This window comes from Eublepharis macularius, chromosome 1 (assembly GCF_028583425.1).
Source record: "Eublepharis macularius isolate TG4126 chromosome 1, MPM_Emac_v1.0, whole genome shotgun sequence".
Classification (NCBI taxonomy): domain Eukaryota; kingdom Metazoa; phylum Chordata; class Lepidosauria; order Squamata; family Eublepharidae; genus Eublepharis; species Eublepharis macularius.
The window spans coordinates 196,565,303-196,587,924 of record NC_072790.1 but is presented as its reverse complement, the minus strand read 5'-3'; the positions used below and the strand labels follow the sequence as shown (position 1 = coordinate 196,587,924).

Below are 22,622 nucleotides of genomic sequence, written 5' to 3'. Positions count from 1 at the left end.
TTATGAAAGCACCAAATAGGGTGCATATTACACCAGTATTGTGCGAGCTGCATTGGTTGCCAGTGGAGTATCGGATCAGGTTCAAGGTTTTGGTATTGACCTATAAGGCCCTGTGCGGACTGGGGCCAGCGTACCTGAGGGACCGTCTCTCCCCGTATATGTTGTAGCCTCTGAGTCCTCAGAGGATGAAGACCTTGAGGAGGATGACAGGAGTGGGACTATTCCAAGCCCCTCCAGAGGCAGCTGCTTGGAAGACCAGCAGGGAATGGAGCAGCAGGAACCCTTGCCAGAGCAGGTTGAGTAATCCAGGGCAGACTCAGGGACAGAGGATGTTCCTTTACCTGCACCAGCTCCTGAGACCAGGGCAGAATCTCCACCCAGCTCCCCTGAACCTGATAGGCAGCGCAGAGGGAGACAGCGTCTTGCTGCACAGGAAAGAAGGCAAAGTGCAAGGCTTCAGGCACTCAAACAACGATGTAACGACCTTGAGTTGTAACAGGGTGCAGCACTACCCTGCAGATGAGAGCTCTTAAGCCGGAGTCCCGAATCCCGAACATTATGTTTAATGTTTAATGGAATGTTTTAAATGTTTTAATGTTGTTATCCGCCCTGAGCCTGCTTGCGGGGAGGGCGGAATATAAATACGATAAAATAAAATAAATAAATAAATACCATATCTTTAAAAAAGTTAAAACCAGAGCTTGTATAACATAAAGACACAAAACTATTAAAACATTTAAACCATAAAACATTGGACATGAAGGAGTGTACGCCAAACGAAACAAAAGAAGTCTTCAATATCAACAGCTTGAAGAAAGAGAGAGAAATGCACAAATGTTAATACTTGGTGGGGGGGGCCAGATGGGGAGCTTAAGGTATGTTCCATCTTCATTCCAACAGCTAGCTATCCAATGCTCATGTAACCGTTCTTGGAATGCTGGCTGCCTATCTCTGTGTGCCAGAAACGGTATCACTTGCTGAAAAGTTAATATACTTGCAAGGAAAAGAGGGCAGAGAAGGATTTCAGGAGCACTGAGGAACAGAGTGATCATCTATTTCTACTTCTTCAACTGGAACAGTGAGGCAGTCGAAGCCCTAAATGGGCGTCTGGAGAAGATGTGAGGATGAAGAAACTGAGGCTCAATCTGACTTCTTTGATCACCGAAAAGACATTAGATAAATATTTGGATAACTGGAAGACCCTTATAGACTTTTCATGTGAAACAGAAAGGAATGAATTAATGATCTGTGTTTTTGAAGACTAAGGAGAGGGAAAGAATCTTTAGATGGAAAGGAGAAGTATTCATTTATGGCAATTTTAGAGTTAGTGCATAATATGTAATATTTGTATACCTTTTCAAAGAGAAAATCACTATGTATTTCTATTTATGTATTTTCTTTTTCTTATTTCTTTGATTTTTTTTAACAATGGCCTTTTTTGAATGTTTCTTTTAATTAATTTTAAAATGTCAATAAATTTCTAATATTAAAAAAGAAACAGTCTCAATCTAGACAAAACAGATTTGATGACAGTGGATGACTCAGTGAACTGGTTAGCTCATGATAAGCCTCTCACTCATTTCTCTGCCTTACCATTCAGAGCTGACAACAAACCAAAAGCACTTCTCTTAACCACAGCTCTTAACTGATTTCCCAGTTACTATCCCAAAGATGAGCTTTTCATAGTCACATCTCTATCCCCCGCCCCCAAGCTTGAAAGCAGTTCCCTTTATAAAACTACAAGAAGGGAAAGCTTAAGAAAGATACAGGATGGGCTGCAACCATTTGAGGCTGAGTACAGAGCTCTTTTGCCTTTAGGCCTATTGGCACTTTAAGACATAAAGCTGCCCATTCAGCCTCTGACAGCAGCTACTTCCCCAGGACCTCCCAAGTCCAAGACTCTTGCCACACTGACCCCCTACAATGAGCATAGTAACTGATCACTACTGTCACTTCCTTTGGTTTCTTGTTTACTCTCATTCCCCTCCCTCAGTCCCCTACTGTGTTCCCTGTGTCAAATAGTTAAAAGTTTATTGAGGCAGGGGTTTTTCTTTTGTGGGTACCAGGTACAGCATCATGTGCAACATACAGAGACAGCAAACCGCTGAATACAAGGGCCAGGAGGCAGCATCAAGGGAAAGACTTGGCCTCTATGCCCAGTCTGCTGGTGCTCCAGATTAACTGCTTAGCCACTGTGTAAAAAAGGGTCTGGAACAGATGAACCAGCGGTCTGATCCAGCAGGATTCTTCTTATGATGGCACAATATGAATAATACCACCAGATTAAAAATACTAGCCATTTAGCTTGGAATTGCCACCACTTATTCACTGAGTTCTACTGGAGAATCCAGAGAACATCATGAGCAAACTATTATATTGCAATATTTTTCCCACTATCTCTTTTTTTTCAGACCTGATTTGTGAATTTTTAAAAGATAAGATGGAATTGCTGATCCTAGTTATTCAATGTGAATAACAAGCACTGAATTTTCTGAAAGTTACTATCATTTACCTTTCTCTCCTTCACCTCTTCTTTCAGCTTAATTATTTTCTATTGTATGCTATACTGTTATCCAACAGCCTTTAGTGATATTCCTGAATCAGTTATTAATTAGCAATCCTTTCTGTGGGAGCAGAGGGTGGAGTATCGCTTTTAAGTTTGTAGCCAAAGCAACATTCATTTTTAGCATCATTATAGCACTAATTAAAATTCTAACTATGATAAAATAAAATAATAAGCACACAATTTAATTACAAGGTGAAAAGCAGTACCTTAGGCCTTCTCCCCTTCCCTGAACAAGAACTGATAAATATCCAGTTTGTGAAGAGAGATGGCGCCATACAAAATAACTAATTAGCTGGTAAACAACTGAACGAAAAGAAAATTTCAGGGAAAAGCAGAATCTGAGCTGAATTGAACTGACTTCCAAATAAAGAGGCAATACGTTCTTACCAATCAGAAGGGGCACCAGACTTGGAAGGGTATATAACTGGTTGGAACTGCACTGAGAAGCACATGTCCTAGTGTGATAGCAACTAGTATAAATCTTGGAGGCAATATTTAGCGTTTCAAAATTTTCTCCCTCCCTCCACCCAATCAGCACTTCTGACTTCTGAGTACTCATCTGCATATCAATGGTTCCAAAATAAAGGCACAGAGGACACTTTTCAGGAGGATATGATTTTACAAGAGAAAAGCAGGTAGATGTGTACAGATATAGATGCGTACAGACTTAAGTGGAGTTAAGAAAGCATGATACCAGCTGCAAAACAAGAATACTAAGAAAATCTTAAATCTGGACAACTATTATTGAGTTTTCGATGTATAAACACAAAACCGGAACAAGGACAAATAACATGCAAAACAGATTACTAGAGGTTATAGAAGAAAAATCTCTAACTGAAATCTGTGTTTTAGTTAAGTAATGTTGGCTTCAGCACAGATGTCCTACGCCACAAAGTACACAGCAGCTCAGACTAAAACGATCACAAGTCTCTTGTGGACTTAAAAATCAATTATACTAAGTCATGGGAAAACATAACATTTGGTATATATAGACTTAGTTAGTAGAAGTTTAAACATCAAAGCCGCAATCAGACTCTAGAATTAACGTGAGGGGATACGAATCAGTAAGCCAATTGCTAGGTTTCAGTTTGATATTATATTACTTAGTCTATCCTGCACAAAGTTTCAATTAAAACACATAATTACTATTACCTGCTCATTAGAAAGTATTTCAGCAAATGCAAGCATTTGAATGGATTCTTGATATTTTACAATAAAGATATTTAACATTAGTTGCTTAGTTCAACAAACCTAAACGTCTGAAATCCTACTATCAGAAAAGCAGGCTTGTGTATTAAATTTCCTGTTCTCACAGAACATACAGGCTATTTATTTCAGCCAAGGGTACTGAGTACTGGCAGCTTTTGGGGACTCTTCCATGTCCTAATGGGGAATGGGAGGAAATCCCCTTACATATGACACCTCTTTTTAAATAAATAAATAAAAAGCACTTATCTCAGCCAGTTCCCATAGTTTTCTACATTTTGTCCCAAACTGTATTCAGGACGTTTGGAAACAGAAAGTACAGAAAACCAAACATTTATTTCAGCAACAAATTATTGGCCTTCAAAAATGGGCAATGGAAATGCTAGTAAAACGGAAGATCATACATACAAAATACAGGGACTTGGTGAGCACTGTTAAGGACTATACCATTTATTTCAATGAGAGAGTATTAAGTACATACCTAACTTTCCTACAAAAATACTTGGAGCTATGAAGCATTTAAATCTGACTGAACTGTATCTCATGTTCAATATTTTGATGTTCAAGAGCAATTATGTAGCCTGCCAAATTAATAAAACTCTGAGGAAGTCTGTAAATGAAAGAGTTTCCTACTTTACTCCTTATTATCAAAGAAAACAGACTTTAACGGTGCTATTCTAAGCAGAATTACAGCCTGAGTACTGAAGTCTATGGACTCAGATGGGGGAATAGCACTGCTTAGGACAGCATTGTAACTTAAGTGATCAATCCAGCTCTAGGCAGTGGCAGCCAGTTTCTGTATTCTTGGTGCCACTGCCAACTATAATGTCCAGACTGTGGTCGGCAGCCAAAAGTATACTGTGCCAGAGAAACTGTACCTCTAATAAGTGGTCTGTCTCCATGGTACATGCAGCAAGAGAGGATCTCAGTTATTTTACTTTTGAATCATGCCTATGTGTAGTTTGACCAATTGCTTGTCATATCAAGGGAAACTCATGCAAAAAGAAAGGAAAAATAAATAAACAATGCAGTAACTATTCCTAAGGCAAGAATGCTTCTGCTTCTGCATAATTTCTTGGGTTTCCTCAATTCCACAATTAATTATGAATTGGGTAAAGAAACATTTCCTTTTGTCTGTCCTGAACCAACTGTCTACTGATCTGATCGGGAGCTTCCAGTATCCTGGGAACGGGAGAAGAACTTCTATCTACTTTCCCTAGCCCGTACACAATTTTATAAACCTCTCCCATGTCCCACCTAAGCCATCCTTTTTTATAAAAGGAATGTCCAAGAATCTTCAGCCTTTCTCATAGTAAAAATACTCCAAAGTCTTAAATCATCTTGGGTGCCCTCCTCAGTACTTTTTACAGATTTACAATATTCTTTTGAAATACAGGGACCAGAACTGTACACAGTATTCCAAATGGGGGCATAGCATAGTCATGGCCACATTATAGTAAACAAACATAGATTACAATTTGCATTTTAAAAAGAATGCAAACATTTAAGAACAAAATAACTACAGAAAATATATTAATGGTGTTAGTTAACCAATGGTGAATCACAAACTCATATAGCATGACAACTATCCTATTAGCATAGTTTCCACAATTGCACTAGTAATGAAAAACCTGGAAGAGTTCATAAATAAGTAGAATGTTATAATGTATTCACAACAGATTTATATTCATAATATCCCATTCACTGTGATAGTTTTAATAATCACATGAGTAAGCATTTTTCAATACAGTGGCAAATAAGTCCTAAGAGACTTCATAATATCAGTAAGACATTATTTTTACTGTATTAGTCTATAAACTGTGCCAAAAGGAAATTAATGGTGATCACATTTCAGTGCTTAATTATTCATCTTTTCCCTAAATGCTTACAGACTGTCAACATGTTTGTTTACATTATCAATTAAACAAAACTCTGAATGGAAGGGTGATATTAATTCTCAGAGTTATGAGGAGATGATGTATCACTCAAGGGCCAGATGCTGGGGATAAAGAACTGAGTATGGCAATCCACACTCTGTCTTGCTTGTAAACTTCCAGAAGCATCTATCAGACTACAGTTGGAAACAATGCTCAGCACTTAATGGACTTCTGGTCTGATACAGTATGGATACTAGTCTGATATAGTATGGAATTAATTAACTTAATTAAGAGAGTTTTTTAAAGATAATGTGTTGGATCCCAATACATCCATTCCACTGATGCAAAGCCCCTTACACCAGCTTGAAGTGGCTCCAATAACACAAGAGGGCAGCTTGAAGTGGCTCCGATAACACAAGAGAGAAGGAGGGCAATTTTGTCCACTTCTCTCACAGTGCTCACCACCTTGTGTCACAATTTCAAAGATGCCCACAGGCTCATAAAGATTGGGGACCCCTGGACTAGACTGTGGAACTTTAGGCAGTCAGACCCTGGTTCAAATCCCTAAGCATTCATAAAGCTCACTAGTGACCACTGTCACTGGTGACTTAGACCAGTCACTCTCACTCAGAGATACCTACCTCACAAAATTATTCTGAGGTGACAAAGTAGTTAGGAAATGCTATGCATATTGCAATAAGGTTATTAAAAGTCAGAAAAGAACACACTGAGATAGACAGTTATTTCATTCCATGTCAGTGTTCACAGGTAACAATTTATTCACTATTTTCATCTTTTTTAGTGTGTTCAGATAAATAAACTTCTCCCACCACCAAACTCAAATACCAATGTTGCATAATTAACTACACAAATGTCCCAGTGCAAAGGGGAGGGGGGAAATCTGACAGATCCTACATGGCAAGACTTTCATTTCTGAACAGCAGAGTACTCTGCATTATATATAAAGCTATTTCCAAAATTCAGGAAATCTTAGAGGCAGCAAAGAAGACCTATTGTTCCAAAATAATCCAACAAGCCACAGACACAGAAAACCACAAGGCTACAGAAAGTAGCTCACCGGATCAGGGCCACAACCATCAGTTATATAAATTATTTAGTATTGTCTGTCCCCATTACAAAAACTGCAATAAAAAATTACACACCAAAATACAATTGTAACTTTCCCAACATTAGTAATCATCAGAGACCAAGAAAAGTTGCCTGGGACATAACCAGACATCTGATTAGGGTGTGCGATTCAGGTTTCCGATTCAGGTAAAATACTCGAATCGGACCCAATTTGCAAAGATTCAGGACCCCGAATTAAAGCTTCCCAAAGCAATTCATATCACTTTGGGAAGCTTCTGGTCAAGTGGTTTAAATGTCTCTTTCCAGGCCGCTGCGAAGCAGCAGGGGCAGGAAATTTAATGCTGTGAAGTGGCAGGGAAAGGGGTATTTAAACCCCGGGATCAGCTGTTTGGAGGAGAAATCCAAAGCAGCTGATCCGGGCCGGGTGGGGTTTAAATGCCCCTTTCCGTGCCACTACCAAGTGGTAGGGAAAGGGGCATTTAAACCCTGCGGCCAGCTGTTTGGCAGGGAAATCCCCTGGGTAGACAGCTGATAGAAGGGAGGGATGCCCTTTCCCCACCACTGTGAAACGGGGGGGGGGGAGGCACATTGCCCCTTGGATCAGCGACTTGCCAAGCCGCTGATGGAAGCTGGCTGGGGCATTTAAATATCCCTTTCCCTGTTGCTATGAAGCAGCGGGGAAAGGAGCTCCCATCCCCTTGGATCAGCTGCCTAGCCAGGCAGCTGATCCAAGGGGGGGTGGAATGCCCTTTCCCATCAAGGAAACATGCACAGAAAGGTGGTAAATGAGGGAAGACATGGATGGAAATCCATTGGATAAATAGGTGACATGTGTTTCCATGGAGCTGGCAGCAGGCACAGTTTAACCAGGACATTGTATCCATAACCTGATTCCACTCATGTTCTCAGTTGCTTTTTACCTGATATGTGTTGCAGGAAGAGACTCATACTGGCGAGATAGAAATAGTTCTCTGTGTTTCAACTGATGTTTCTGTTTATCAGTCAAATCTACCTCTTTAGGAGCTTCACATTCTTCTTCAACTTCTTCTGCACAAAGGAAGAAAGAATAAGATTAACATTATCTTTAAACCCACAACTGCAGGCAGATGTTTTCCCCTGTAAGACTTACCCTTCTTGCTTTAACACAACTGGTTTTTTCATTTCTAAAAAATAAGTGGATACTTTGTTCCTTCTAGCAACCAAATTTGGTCAGTAAAGAAAATGGCCTTTTAAGGGGGAAAAAATTCCATTTACAAGATTTTGCTATTTATCCTACATGGGCAGGGCTTCATTCACATCACCCCCTAAAATATTAGTCTTTTATTGGGCAGATATGATTTATATATTAACTTACTAGACCCCCATCTAAAAAGTATTCAAAGTGACAGACCATAAATCTAAAGCATGTACATTGAAATGCATTATTTTATTACATTTCCTAAACTTGTCACCACATGCAAGAGGATTGCAGGTGCAAGAGGATTGCAGGTGCAAGAGGATTGATACATAAAATTCATATATATCCCTAACATTATAGAGTTTCTTCTTGTTTTAATTGCACCAAAACATTAAGAGTGAATGGCATGGGTTGGATCCCATCAGTTTTTCTGATGGTGGAAAAGAATGGGTCCTCTTTGGCCAATAAAAAGGCTATGATGGGAATCCTGAGCAAAAGCTATGTGGAACAACAGCTGTAGTAAAGCCATTACGTGGCTGAGATTGAGTGGAAAAACTGATCACAGATGTCATGTATGAGATATGTGATCAGATATCCTGAATTTTTCTTTAATAAAAAGCAGCCACAGAGAGTCCTGATCAGAGTAACAGCTACCTTTTCTCTCCTACCACAGCTAACAGCAGCTTGGGAGAAAGTAAATCTATCAGCAAATATCATGAGGGAAAGGATTAATACCATGGTTCCAATCCAAACGATCCCAATCCAAATACCATGGTCCCAATCCAAATCAGGGCTTTTTAATGTTAAAGGAATTCACTCCCGGATCCCTCAAATAATGTGTGCTTTGGCCCAAATATATTAAATCTACTAGCACAGGACATCTCCCCCCGTGCAGCTTCTTTACCAGCCAAATACTACCTGCTTATATAATGTTTAGGACCCATTTGCATGATACTTAGCTCTCAATAAATAATTTGGATGAAACTGGGAAGCTAATGACGAGATAAGGCGACCCGGTAAAATGAAATGTGGTGGTAGAGAGCAGACTCAGAGCTACACTTACAAACTCACTGAGGTGGCAAACTTCTGTCTGGGCTGTACAAACCTGAGACTTGAAGCTGGGGCTTCACATGATTGAATAGGTAAAGGTAAAGGTAGCCCGCTGGTAAGCACTGAGTCATTATTGACCCATGGGGGATGTTGCATCGTGACAGTTTCTTGGCAGACTTTTTACGGGGTGGTTTGCCATTGCCTTCCCCAGTCACCTACACTTTTCCCCCAGGAAACTGGGTACTCATTTTACCGACCTCAGAAGGACAGAAGGCTGAGTCAACCTTGAGCCGACTACCTGAACCCGGCTTCCTCCAAGATCAAACTCAGGTCATGAGCAGAGCTTGGGCTGCTCAAAAAAAAAAAACCTGTGAAGAGCTCATATCAGGTCAAAGGGCCCTCTGAATCTCCGATAATGCGTATAGTCCAAAATCGTATCTTTCCCCTCTGCCTATGTGATATGCATGTGCTACCTCCAAGGCCACCAGGGATCCATACCTGGGAGTGATATTTCAACAGGATATATAAATGTAAAAGCTAATGTCTGCATGTCAAGGTCATACAGCTGATTACAAAATTTCATTCAACACAGTAATTTTTACATGTAATCCAGAATTAAGGTACTAGCCTAGCTTTCTCTTTAACACTTTAGATTTTCAGTTTATAGGGATTTTAATTTTCAGTTAATATGGTTTTAATGATATAAGCAACAACCTGCAGCCCTAAGAAGGATGAAACAGGATCTTCAGCTTAATGAGAACTAATTCTGTGTATCTTGATGGTTAACCATGTTAGTCCACGGCAACAACAAAAAAAAAGTATCCAGCAGGTACCTTAAAGACCCACGAAGTTTATTCCATCATAAGCTTTTGTGAGCCACAGCTCACTTCATTAGATGCCCTAACTCACAAAATATTAAACTGGAATACGCTGTGTTAGTCTTTTAAGGTGCCACGTTTTAAATCTTTGTATGATTTGTTGAAATTCAATTGCTGTTCAGTGAAGCAGTGGCCCCGGGACTTACCTGGGCGGCCAGTTTGCTGCCCGCGGGGGCCGCCGGTGCAGGCTGGAAGCGGGCGGGTGCCGCGGCGCCGTCGCCCCGGCTCGGCTGCCCCGCGCCCCGGCCAATCAGATTCAAACCCCGCCTGGCCAATCGGCGCCGGCCGCGGGGCGGTTGGGCCGGCAAGGCGGGGCGCGGGGGGCGGACCGGAGGGACCCGGTCCTAACTCCGGTCCGCCCAGCAGGTATTTAGCTGGGGGCGGCCGGGCCGGGGCCCTCACTTCCTCCGGGCGTGCGAAGCGAGCGGTTGGCCTTGCGGTGCTGCGACAGAGCTGAGATCACTGGGGAGCACGCGGCAAGGCCGGCCGGAGCTTCGAGCGGGAGGAAGAGTCGTCGGACGCGGGAGCGGTGAGCCTAGGAGGAAGGAAGAGGACCCCCGCAGCGACCGGCGAGAGGAACGGCGAGGGACGTGCGGCGGGGCTGGTTGGACCGGCTGAACCGGAGCATGGCGCCGAGGCAGAGCACCAAGAGGGCGTCGGGGCAATCAGCCCCCACGCAGCGGCGCAGCAAGGCTTCAGGGGGGGCGGGGAAGAGCCGGCCGAGGGCAGCCCCTTCCCGACAGGCCCCTGGTGCAGGGGGAGGGGGGCGGGCAAAACGAGCTGAAGGGGCTCGGGAGACCCACGCGGCAGCAAGCTTCTCATCTGGCCCTGCCCAGCGGTCACGCAGCGAGACCCCCCGGGAGCCGGGTAGTCCACGCCGGCACAGCAAAAGGAGCCCCTCAGAGGCCAGGCCTGCGGGGGTGGGGAGGCAGAGGCCTCAGACAACCAGGTGCCTGCCCAGGCCTGGCGGGCGCGGGCCTAGGGCCGTGTCCCCTACAAGGGGCAGGCCCAGCAGGAAGAGCCCGACAGAGGTTGGGGGGCCAGGTTCAGGGGATGAGGTCCCACTGCACAGCATCACGAGGGCCCTAGAAAGCCTCGCATCCAAAGTGGAGCGCATGGAGTCCTCCAACCGCATGCTTGCCCAGGCTTCTGCTGGCCAGGAGCAGGCCCGCAGCCGGGAAACCAGAGGTCTTGGAAGAGGCAGTAGAAAGGGCAGGCGGGACTAGGGCTCATCGAGCTCCGGTGAGGAGACATCCGGGAGTCCAGAGCATCAGAAGGCGGGCAAGAGAAGGAAGCTGAGGCACAAGGCGAAGCGGTCACGTCGGAGGAGGGACGAGACAGACAGCGAGGGATCCTCAGGTACGTCCTCTTCCTCCGGCAATGAGTCAGCGGGGGAGGATTATTGGGGGGTCGCGGCGCATGCCCCTGGGTTACCAAAGTGGGCCATAAAGCGCAGGAGGGGGTTGGCTGGAGAGTCCAGGGATGGTTGCGAGGTGTGGTCCGGCGGCCAGCCCCAGCAGCCATTGCGGGCCGGGTCGTCCTTTACGGACAACGAGGACCCACCGGGCATCCACCTATCTCGCAAAGTCAGGGAACGCATCCTAGACGGCTATTATGTGGATGTCTTTGCCCTTATCAGGCCTGAGGCAGAGGACGGCAAGTGTGCCCCCTCGTCAAAAAGGGACAGGAAGGCCCCAAAGGGGGACGCAGTGGAGCGGTCATTTAGTAACTGGCTCGAGGGCTACACCGTTTACATGGGGGTGGTCCAGGCAGCCTATCCCGAACGGGGTTGGCACCTGACCAACCACCAGGGCAACGTTCTCAGGGCAAGGGCCCTAGCGGGGGAGGCGGCCGCGATAGAGTACGACGAGGCCTTCCGTAAGAGGGCCTCGCACAACCCACGGGCCAGATGGGACTTAATCAGTCAGAAACTGTGGCTGTGGCTGGTTGGGCCGCATATCAGAAGCCGGGGTGAGGCCCCTCGGGGGTGGAAGGCATCGAGTCGGAGGGACAGGAGCAAGGGGCTCTGCTGGGAATACAACCAGGGCCGGTGCCAGCGCTCCAGGTGCAAATATGACCACAGCTGCGATTCCTGTTTTGGCCCCCACCCGCGTCCCTCATGCCCACGCGGCAACGCGACCCCTCAGCCCTTTTGGTCAGGCAGGTCCTCCCAGGGCGGCCCCCGCAAGGAGGGAGGATCCAGCGCGGCCGCCGCCCAGCCCACCACCAAGTAATCCCCCAAGTGGGATTGGGGGGCTGGCTCCTACCCCAGTTAAGCTTAGGGCCCTGCTCCCCCTCCTGCTACGGTACCCTTTCAGGCGGGCTGCCCGCTACCTGGCGGAGGGTTTTACGGAGTGGTTTCGTATCCCATTCACGGGCCCCCGGGTGGCCACCACGGCAGGCAACCTGAAATCCGCTAAGGAACTGCCTGCCGTGGTCGCCGCTAAGCTGGCAAAGGAGGTGGCAGCAGGGCGGGTTGCGGGCCCCTTTTCCGAGCCTCCCTTACCCAACCTGAGGGTTTCCCCCCTGGGGGTGGTCCCCAAGAAGGCCCCGGGGGAGTATCGGCTAATCCATCATCTGTCCTACCCACGGGGTGCGTCGGTCAACGATGCCATACCCCAGGAGTTCTGTTCTGTCAAGTACGCCTCCTTCGACCAGGCGGTCAGGCTGGTCCGGTCTTGCGGGCCCGGTGCCCTTATGGCAAAATGCGATATACAGTCCGCCTTCAGGCTGCTGCCCGTCCACCCCGATGACTTCTGCTTGCTGGGGATCACGTTTCAGGGGCAGTGGTTCGTGGATAAGGCCATGCCTATGGGCTGCTCGGTGGCCTGCGCAGCATTCGAGGCCTTTAGCACCTTTCTGGAATGGGACGCCAAGGTGCGCCTGGGGGCCCCGCACATCACGCACTATTTAGATGAGTTCTTAATATGCGCCCCGCCCGGGGGGTCGGCTTGCGCCGACCGCCTCCGCGCTTTCCAGGCCTTGGCTGGGGAACTGGGGGTCCCTCTAGCCAGGGAAAAGACTGAGGGCCCGTCACCCCAGTTAACATACCTGGGGATAGAGCTGGATTCCTTGGCAGGGCTGTCCCGCCTACCGGCGGATAAGATCTCTGCCCTGCGCTCCAGGCTCGGTGCCATCTTGACGCGCAGTAAATGCACGCTCAGGGAACTGCAGTCTGTAATCGGCCACCTTAACTTCGCATGCAGGGTGGTCTCCCCGGGTAGGGCCTTTTGTGCCAGGCTGGCACATGCCACCAGGGGGGTCCCCTCCCCTCATCACCACATCAGGCTCACAAAGGGCATCAAGGAGGACCTCAGGGTATGGCTGCACTTCCTGGAAAACTTCAATGGGGTCTCTGTGTGGCAGGACTCCATCGACTTAGGGTCAGCCCTGCAGGTTCACTCGGACGCCTCTGGCAGCCTGGGCTTCGGGGTCTATTTCAGGGGGCGGTGGTGCGCACAGCGGTGGCCTCCAGCCTGGGAGGGGGAGGGCATCCTCAGGGATCTCACCTTCCTGGAGTTGTTCCCCATCATGGTGGCCGTGGCCATATGGAAGGACCAGCTGAGGGACAGCAGGGTAATGTTTTGGTGCGACAACCAGGCGGTGGTCAGGGTCATTAACAGACAGTCCTCCCGCTCAGAGCGGGTGATGCGTCTGGTACGCCGTTTTGTTCTCTCTTGTCTATCTGCTAACATAACCTTCTCAGAGCGCCACGTAGCAGGAGTTGATAATGGCATTGCGGATGCATTATCTCGGTTCCAGATGGAGAGGTTCTTCAGCCTGGCACCGGCAGCTCGTCGCACCCCAGAGGAGTTCCCAGAGGACCTGTGGAGGGTTGGCAACAAACAGTGATGGAGGGAGTATTCGGCTCCATAGCCCCGGCAACCCTCCGGGCCTACGTGGCAGCCGTGAATCGGTTTTGGGCCTTCGTCCGGGGGGGTGGGGGGCCTCACTCATGGCCGGTGTCACCAGAATGGGTTTTGCGTTACCTGGCCCACCTGCGGGAGCTGGGACGGGCTCCCAGCACCATGCGCAGGGACCTGGCCGCTGTCTCCTTTTTTAGTAAAGCCTGCGGCTTCGGGGACCCGTGCGACTGCTTCACAGCCAAACGGTGGGTGGAGGGGTGGAAGCGATTGGCTCCCCCCCTCCCCGATCGCAGGAGACCCATCTCATTGGCCATCCTCAGGGACATCATGGCCGTCTCCCACCAGGTCTGCTACTCCGAGTTTGAGGCGATCTTATTCCGCTCAGCCTTCTCCCTGGCCTTCTTTGGGGCACTCCGGGTGGGGGAGCTGGTTTGTGCCTCCCGGGGCGACTCCTCGGGCCGGGCCCTGGACCGGGGGGACATCAGTTTCCCCCGGGGAGTCCTGCAGATCAGAATCCGCCGCTCCAAGACTGACCAGTTGGGCAAAGGGGCAAGCGTTACCCTCCACCCCGCGGGGGTGGCCGCAGTGTGCCCAGTCAAGAATGCGCGGGCTTACCTCGCCATCCGCCCCAGTGTGCCGGGCCCTCTCTTCATCCACAGGGACGCCTCCCCGGTCTCGCGGTTCCAGTTCGCGGCTGTGCTGCGGGCCTGCCTCGCGGGCGCTGGCCTCCCCCAAGCAGACTTCGGGACCCACTCATTCCGTATTGGGGCAGCCACAGCAGCGGCCGCGGGAGGGCTCCCCCCCTCCGAGATTCAGGCCATTGGACGGTGGAGGTCCTCAGCTTTTCGCTCCTATGTCAGGCCTTCTCGGGCTACCCCCTTGTAACACTGTGTCTGTTCGCTTTGACTCAACAGGTCTCCGGAAGCAAGTTTGGATCTGTGGGCACAGCATTGTGCACTGGGCCGGGAAATACGCATCGGCATCTGGATGGGGGCGGCATCTCGTCCTGGACACATGCATCACGGTTACCTGGATCGGCGTGAGGGGCATGCGCTGGGAGGGCCTAGTTCCGCTGCTTCAGCAGTACGCCACGCAGCGGAGGCCGCCGGATGCACTGGTTATCCAGCTAGGAGAGAATGACCTGGGCCTCCGCGAGGGACCGGAGCTGAAGCGGGCTATGATCAAGGACCTGGATTTGCTCAGGGGGCTTTTCCCGAGGGCTCACATCATTTGGTCGGACTTGCTGCAGCGACGGTGCTGGCGTTGGGCGAGAAGCGCCGAGAAAGTGGACAGGATCCGGCAAAGACTGGCCAGGGCCATGGAGCTCCACATCGGGGAGGCCGGGAGGACCGTCGTCCTCCACCCGGACATTTCCTTCAGGATAGAGGCGCTGTTTCGCCCAGATGGGGTGCACCTGTCCAGCTGGGGGCAGGACCTGTGGCTCCAGGACATCCGGGACGGCTTACGCGGTTGGTTGCAGTGCTAGGAGCTTTGGCGGGAGCCGCTTTGGGGCTCTTGTGGCGGTTTGGCATTGGGATCCGATCCCTCAGGGGGGAGATGGGGCCAGAGGCCTCATCAACCCCCCTTTTACAGGGGATTCCCATAAGGAATTCAGGGAGCGAAGCCAGAAGGCTGGGCCCAGCTCGGGGGCCCTGCCCACAGGGGCGCGCTCCCTGGTGGCCGGGGGACAGTGAGGGGTGTACACCCGACTGGACCCGCGTACGGCCATCCCTTGGTTTCCCCCCCGCAGCCGGCGCCGTGGGGGCCGGAGGGATTGACTGGCAGGCGGGTCAGTCAATTGCGGGATCCGATCCCCATGCGGGCCAATGCTCCTTTGTCACTGTACCAATAAAGTTGTGGCCTTGTTTAATCCCAGGTCTCGTCTCTTGTGTTTATTTGCGCCGCTCCGCGCCTGGGCCGGCAGCCCCCTCATCGCTGGGCTGCAAGCAGCGGCCCCCGGACTTACCCGGGCGGCCAGTTTGCTGCCCGCAGGGGCCGCCGGCGCAGGCTGGAAGCGGGCGGGCGCCGCGGCGCCGTCGCCCCGGCTCGGCTGCCCCGCGCCCCGGCCAATCAGATTCAAACCCCGCCTGGCCAATCGGCGCCGGCCGCGGGGCGGTTGGGCCGGCGGGGCGGGGCGCGGGGGGCGGACCGGAGGGACCCGGTCCTCCCTCCGGTCCGCCCAGCAGGTATTTAGCTGGGGGCGGCCGGGCCGGGGCCCTCACTTCCTCCGGGCGTGCGAAGTCCCTCCCCCCTCCCCTTTTCTTGGTTATTTCGGTTTTGTCTTTTCTGTCACAACTCGTGGGCGGTTTGGCATTGGGATCCGATCCCTCAGGGGGGAGATGGAGCCAGAGGCCTCATCAACCCCCCTTTTACAGGGGATTCCCATAAGGAATTCAGGGAGCGAAGCCAGAAGGCTGGGCCCAGCTCGGGGGCCCTGCCCACAGGGGCGCGCTCCCTGATGGCCGGGGGACAGTGAGGGGTGTACACCCGACTGGACCCGCGTACGGCCATCCCTTGGTTTCCCCCCCACGGCCGGCGCCATGGGGGCCGGAGGGATTGACTGGCAGGCGGGTCAGTCAATTGCGGGATCCGATCCCCATGCGGGCCAATGCTCCTTTGTCACTGTACCAATAAAGTTGTGGCCTTGTTTAATCCCAGCTCTCGTCTCTTGTGTTTATTTGCGCTGCTCCGCGCCTGGGCCGGCGGCCCCCTCATCGCTGGGCTGCAAGTCTTTTGACATCTAGGAAGGAAAAATGAGTATACTGTCCAACAGCTTAATGGAAAAAATGACCACCTTGAATGGAAATGATGAAATAAACAGATAGAGGGATTAAGCAAAGAACAAAGTCTTGGAGAAACAGCTATGCAACTGTTAAAATAAATTTAAGTGAGGGACTTGAGAGAGGCAAAACATATTATGGCAGTCATGGAGAAACAGCTGTTATCATATGAAACTGACATTTGGGAAATATGGCATGATCCTCCTGCTAGATGGTTTTGCCACTCATACAACAAACCCTTATGCTCTGAACATTCAAACACAAAGACTACATCTTAACTTTGGAAGGAAGCAACAGAACAGTAACAGAGCACGTGTTTTGCACACAAAAGATCACAGGTTCAGTCATCAGACTCTCCAGCTTAAGGATCCTAGGGAAGTCCTGGAGAGTCATTGCAAGCCTCCGCAAACAACACTGGGCTGCAAGAACCAATGGTCTTACGTAATAAATTGTAGCTTGATATATAAGTATAGAAAAGGTAAAGCTTTCCAACAATGAGCTGTCAGGCAACACACACAGATTCAGAAACTTCATTCAGACCACATCTGTATGCCCAGCATTTATTTAAAAATGAACACATATCAGCATTAATGTTTAAATCCCCCCAAATGTCAATTTCTTGCAGTGATTTTTATTTTAGCTTACACTCTGCTTTTAGCTCTTCTAACCAACCATGTTTTCAATACATACATAAAACCTTACAAATTATAATTACCTAAAACTTTCCCCCTAGCTCATTAACTGGCGTTTCAAATATATTCAAACATTTTCTTCTGAGATCACTAGAACTTCAGTTATTTTATATTTCAAAATTAATGACACCTATATTTTTATTAATTAATCTTCTTGCCCATTTAATTAGCCCATCTATTAAAGGAAGAGGGGGAAGCATGCTCTCATCCTTTACAATAAATAAGGTGTCTAGAATAAAGCCACTCCCAAAGTCTGGATGGAAGATTTCTCCCATTTAGCCATAAGAGGCTCTAAGAAGAAAGGAAACCTAAAGAATATGAGCCCAACATTCATACCACATAAAATGCAGTTGCATGTAACAAATATATCATCATTTTAATAATTCAACCAAAAGCCTGTTTCCAAGGAAAAGAAATGTAGATCCCAGGAGTGATGGGGAAAGGAGCTATGATGAGGTTGGAGAAATATGGCTTGGTCAATCCCTAGGTTGTACAAAAATCATGTAAGCATGATGCCTAGAAAAAAATGTAAAATATCTCCCCAATCTTTACAAGGATGCATTTTTAAGTTGCTGCATTCTGAAATCAGGATCAGAATTTTAGTTCTATTACAGAACGATGTGAACAAATGCACATATCCCTTCTAGTTCTCATGAGACCAGCATCGCTCTGGTGCTATATTCATGTAAATACTGCAAACACAAGCAGAATTTACTGACACGATTTAATACGTTTTCATTCCACCTTTACTCCAAGGGAATCGGAGCAGCACACATTTTCCCAGTTTAGTACAGGCTTCCCCGTTGGGAGAAAGGCCAGACATCAGGTGGGAAATATTCATTTCATCAGCCATGCCCATATGATTGTGATATTCACCTGCATCACAACTTTATAGGATTGCATCATGCTGAAGCAGTTCCAGCACAGCGCTTGGTAACCTGGATCATCCAGATCAGTGTTCTCAAAATGCGTACATGCTGATACTCTGATTCAAATCTATAATGTGCCATGAAATTCACTGAGTTCCCACAGGATGGTCACAGGTTAGTCTACTTTACAGAGCTGCTTGGAAGATAAAATGTACACTTCTTAAACTGTTCAGAGGAAAACTGGGATAAAAATGTAATTGATTGTATAGCACATATAAAACTCATATTATGTCTTTTACAAAGGACTCAGAAACCCACTAGAGTATGCATATGAATTCCCAGAGGAAATAAACATATACAATAGGAAGTTACAGAGGTATAATAATATCCAAGAAAGGTATTAGCCCTTATAATGGATGGGAAATAGTGCTGGTCCCACCTCTTACAGATGCTAATTAGTTCAGCTATACCCCTGTAACTTTCTGTTGTGTCTGCTTATCTTACCCCTAGGATAGATTCTTTGTTAATCCTATTTTTCCTATCTAAAAACAGCTTGGAGCAGCCCACACCCACTCTGAGTGAAGTGATTACTCTTTTGACTGGATCTTGTTTTAAACTAGCCCCTCTTGCAACATATTTCCCATCCCACCGTGATTCTGTTGTGAATATAAACGTCTTGGCCTAACAGATGTACGCTGCATGCATCTGATGAAATCAGCAATGACTCACGAAACCTTATCCGGCATTAAATTTTGGTAGTCCTAATGGTACTGCTGGTCCATATCCAGACACTTCCATTCACTTCATTTTCCAAATGTCTCTCTTGATATCTTCATGTATTATAAAGTCCCTCCCGAGAAAATCCTCTTGTGCAGGAGTTAATATGAACCTGCATGAAAGTCTGAATGTGTTACAACTGCTTATGCAAGTTTTTGGGTCTAAGCACATGGACTAAGAATCTATAATTAGTAGAAACCACTTAGCACTTTTTTACTACCATAAAGCAAACAAAGAAACCAGCATAAACAGTTATCATCTATTATAATACAAACCGAGCTTTTACATTAATTTAAAAATGCCTTCCTTGCAAGGGCTGTCAAGAGCCAACAAGAGTCTGCAGAGAAGGAGCCTTTCTGGGCTCCTCTCCTGCTACCAAATTCCAACACAAACATTAGATTAAAAAAATAATCATATGATTTGTTCATTTGCATGGGCCATCAAAATAACCAGGGCCCCCATAATTTTGTTGCCCTAGTTCTCAGCTTTTGGAAGCTCTGCTTTCCTGTAGGAATTCTGAAACATCAAAAGATATCAACGGTTATCAAACAGGAGCCAAAAAGTTACTGGAAACTTTGCAGAAGTTACTATATCTCTAATTTCTTTGTACATTTTAATATAAATCTGAAAGAGTCTTGCTAAATCAGATCAAGAATGGTTGGCTACAAGCAGACTACAAGCATCCCACCCCTTTCCTGTTGCTTATCCCCAGCACCCAATATTCAAAGGTATATTTAGCTATCACTGCTGCTAACAGGCTTAAAATGAATAAAGGTAACTTTAAAAAAACCTTCCAGCTAAACTATGCAAATGCAAAGAAGTGCAATTAGCAATCAGTAGAATATTTTTTTTGAAATAAAATATGAACAGTAAGAAACAAAGCTCAGTACAGAAATGCAAAGTCTTATACTTGTTCAAATAAACATTGTAGTTGGACCATATTTAACCTAAGCACAAATTCTAATGCACGTTTTGCTTTCAAACAGAATATACCTTTCTTCAGGAAAGAGGAGATGTAATGTCTTAGCAAATATGACTTTTGTCAACAATTTTAATCAAGGTTTTCTGCTTGGTTTGCTGATTTTAATCAAGGGTTTTTGTTTGCTTGCTTTAATCAGTGATATAGATCAGAGTGATTTGAAATCAAACTTTGGTTTCTCATTTAAATGAGATACACTTGCAACATATAAACAGAAGTTAAAAAAAGAGCTAGAACATCAGAAAGTCAAAAGCAAAAGTTGACTACAACCTTTACAAACATTTAATGGTAGATTCATTTGATTAAAGTTCTCAAGTTAAACCACACGGAATTATTTCTATGCTATTTCATAATTATAATTCTTGTATATCTATATTTTTAATTTTACATTTTCTAAGATTAAAATTAACCCTCTCTAAATATTCTTAAATTTTTTTCTTAACCCCAAAGGATAAATTATTCTTAGCTATTAAGAAGAAAGTTAATTTCAGTTCTCCGTTATTGCCCATGGCACACAGGAAGAGGAAAATTAAAAACAAACATTTGCATGGCAACATCTAACCTCCCAGTCTATTTTATTCTGCCCTTCCTCCGAGGCATTCAATGTGAGCCATGTGGTTCTCCCCTCCCCAGTTTATCCTCTCCATACAATAAATAAGGCTGAGAAAGTGTCACTGGGCTAAGGCCATCCAGTGAGCTTCATGGCTAAATAGAGGTTTGAACCTGTGCCTCCCACTCTAGCCATTGCGTAACCATTAGTTATGTAAGCAAAGTAACTGAGCAAAGTCGTTTTCATATTTAAATAACAAACTTTCATATTTAAAGAATAAATTTTGCATAAAGAAACAGAGGCAAGGCTTTCGACTGTGAGCTGATGGTTAAATGCAGACAGTAAAGTTTCTCACTTAAAATAGAATTAATTTAAGAAAAGGCTTATGAAGTGGCTAAAGCTTATAGTTAGATGCAGGTCGAACATGACAGGAAAAGTCTCTGAAAAGGAGAAGTCCCATCACAATTACTTTTAGCAACAAATTAATTAGAAATTGAAATACATTATTCTTCACCAAAGTGCAGCTTTTTTTGGTACCCTGACAGAGAAAGAAATAGGGTGGAGCAAATGTTTAGTGATAAATTCAAGTAGAATAGATATAAACAAACTGGGCAACTGCTGGGTGAGGAGTTCAACCCTGCAGCTCATTGGAATTAGATACCTATGCATGACATGGTATCATCTGACTCACTCTCCAATACCAACACAATAACCCACACTAAATCTATAAAGAGATGAAAGTTCCAGGTGAAGAGTCATCCAGCAAAGATAAAAGGAGAATTGCTGTGCACGTGATTTCCTTTTCTGCTTTACAACTGATTCCAAGCCTCTGTTTGCAACTGGAATGTTATCATAAATGTTAATTTTTCTTTACTGCCACAAAAGTGAGGAAACTTTAAAAAACAGCTCTGGACACTTGGCTGATTTGTGCAGATTCTGCTTCAAGATCTTTGGGTAGACTTGGCACGCTGCACCTCTAGGCAGCTTTACATAAAAACAGCTGGTCAACTTGCTGAGAGACGACAGCAAAAAGCTTGATACTGGACAGTAAACTGAGCACGACCAATGGCATATTAAACTTGTTAAGCAGTTCAATACCGTTTATGATGCAAAACATTATAGACCCACAAAGAATAAGAAAACTGGTATAAATTCTAAAGAATTGTGGAAATGGTTTTGATTTCCACCACACTAAACCCTTGTCTATCTTCTTGTCCTTGTCAGTGGTATGAAAACACAACCTCAGCCCTGCAAACAGAATGGATTGAATGCATGCTGGACTTGAAATTACTGCCACAAAACTAGGCTGAAGCCTACCTAAAGATGCCTAATGTGAAGACATTTTGAAGCTGTGGAATATGTGTGTGTTTCCCCCCAGAAATGTGTAAATATATGCAATATATTATATTGCAATATTGTAACTATGCAATACTGAATTTCCTATATGCCTACACTTAATTGCTGCTTAAACAACATATAATTACAGTGTGGGCTTAGATTAGGGATCCCAGGTCCTCTGGTGGTGGGGGGGGGGAGAAACACCCACTCCCACCCTCCGCCCTCACTCAAGTGCCCAGAGGAGGGAAAAGGCAGGGGAATAGGCCTCCTGGGCATGCACCTGGGGCAATGCAACATCGCTCCTAAGAGTGATGTCATCGCATCACCTCAAGAGCACTCCCACACTTTGCAGTGGGTCAATTTGGACCTACTGCAAAGCACACACATGCTTCTGGGTTCTCCAGCAAGTCACTAAGAGGGTGGCGCATGAAGCATCACGGGGCTCATACTCCAGCCAACCAGTTGTCACAAAGTGCACTGCTGGGCTAATGAGGACTTCAACTCTCAGAGGGCACCACAGCAACACCCACACACGCTGGGAGAGGGAAGGAGGAGCAGGAAGTGATTAACTGAGCAAAGGAAGGAAGATGGATGGTGGAGCAAGCGGCATAGTTCTCTTGCAAGGCAGCGATCAGCCCCATCACCAGTCTCCAGCAGAAAGATGTTGCCTGACCTGAAGCCACCTTCAGATAGCAGCCCATCTCGACCATGCCCTGGCCATGTGCACATCACGGCAACAGAGCCTGCAGGGGTACCCAAGATAAGCCAGGTTGCACCTTCCGTTGGCTGGGCAATGGGAGTGAAGGAGCGGGGCTGCTCCTGTATTTCCTGGAAGTGACATCATCATGCTATCCTGGGGGAGTGCACGCAAGTGGCTCCCCTCCCACTGGGAGGGTAAGGAGACCTGACAACCTTAGCTTAGACTGGA

General features: G+C 46.8%; 1 protein-coding gene across 1 annotated transcript in view; it reads right to left on the bottom strand.

Annotated features, from left to right (window-relative positions):
- The window catches only part of MTA3 (metastasis associated 1 family member 3), a 201,412-nt gene that overhangs the window by 129,757 nt on the left and 49,033 nt on the right, over positions 1-22,622 (bottom strand). The window contains 1 exon segment of the mRNA XM_054989242.1: positions 7,659-7,785. Within this exon segment, the coding sequence (XP_054845217.1) occupies positions 7,659-7,785 (127 nt within the window).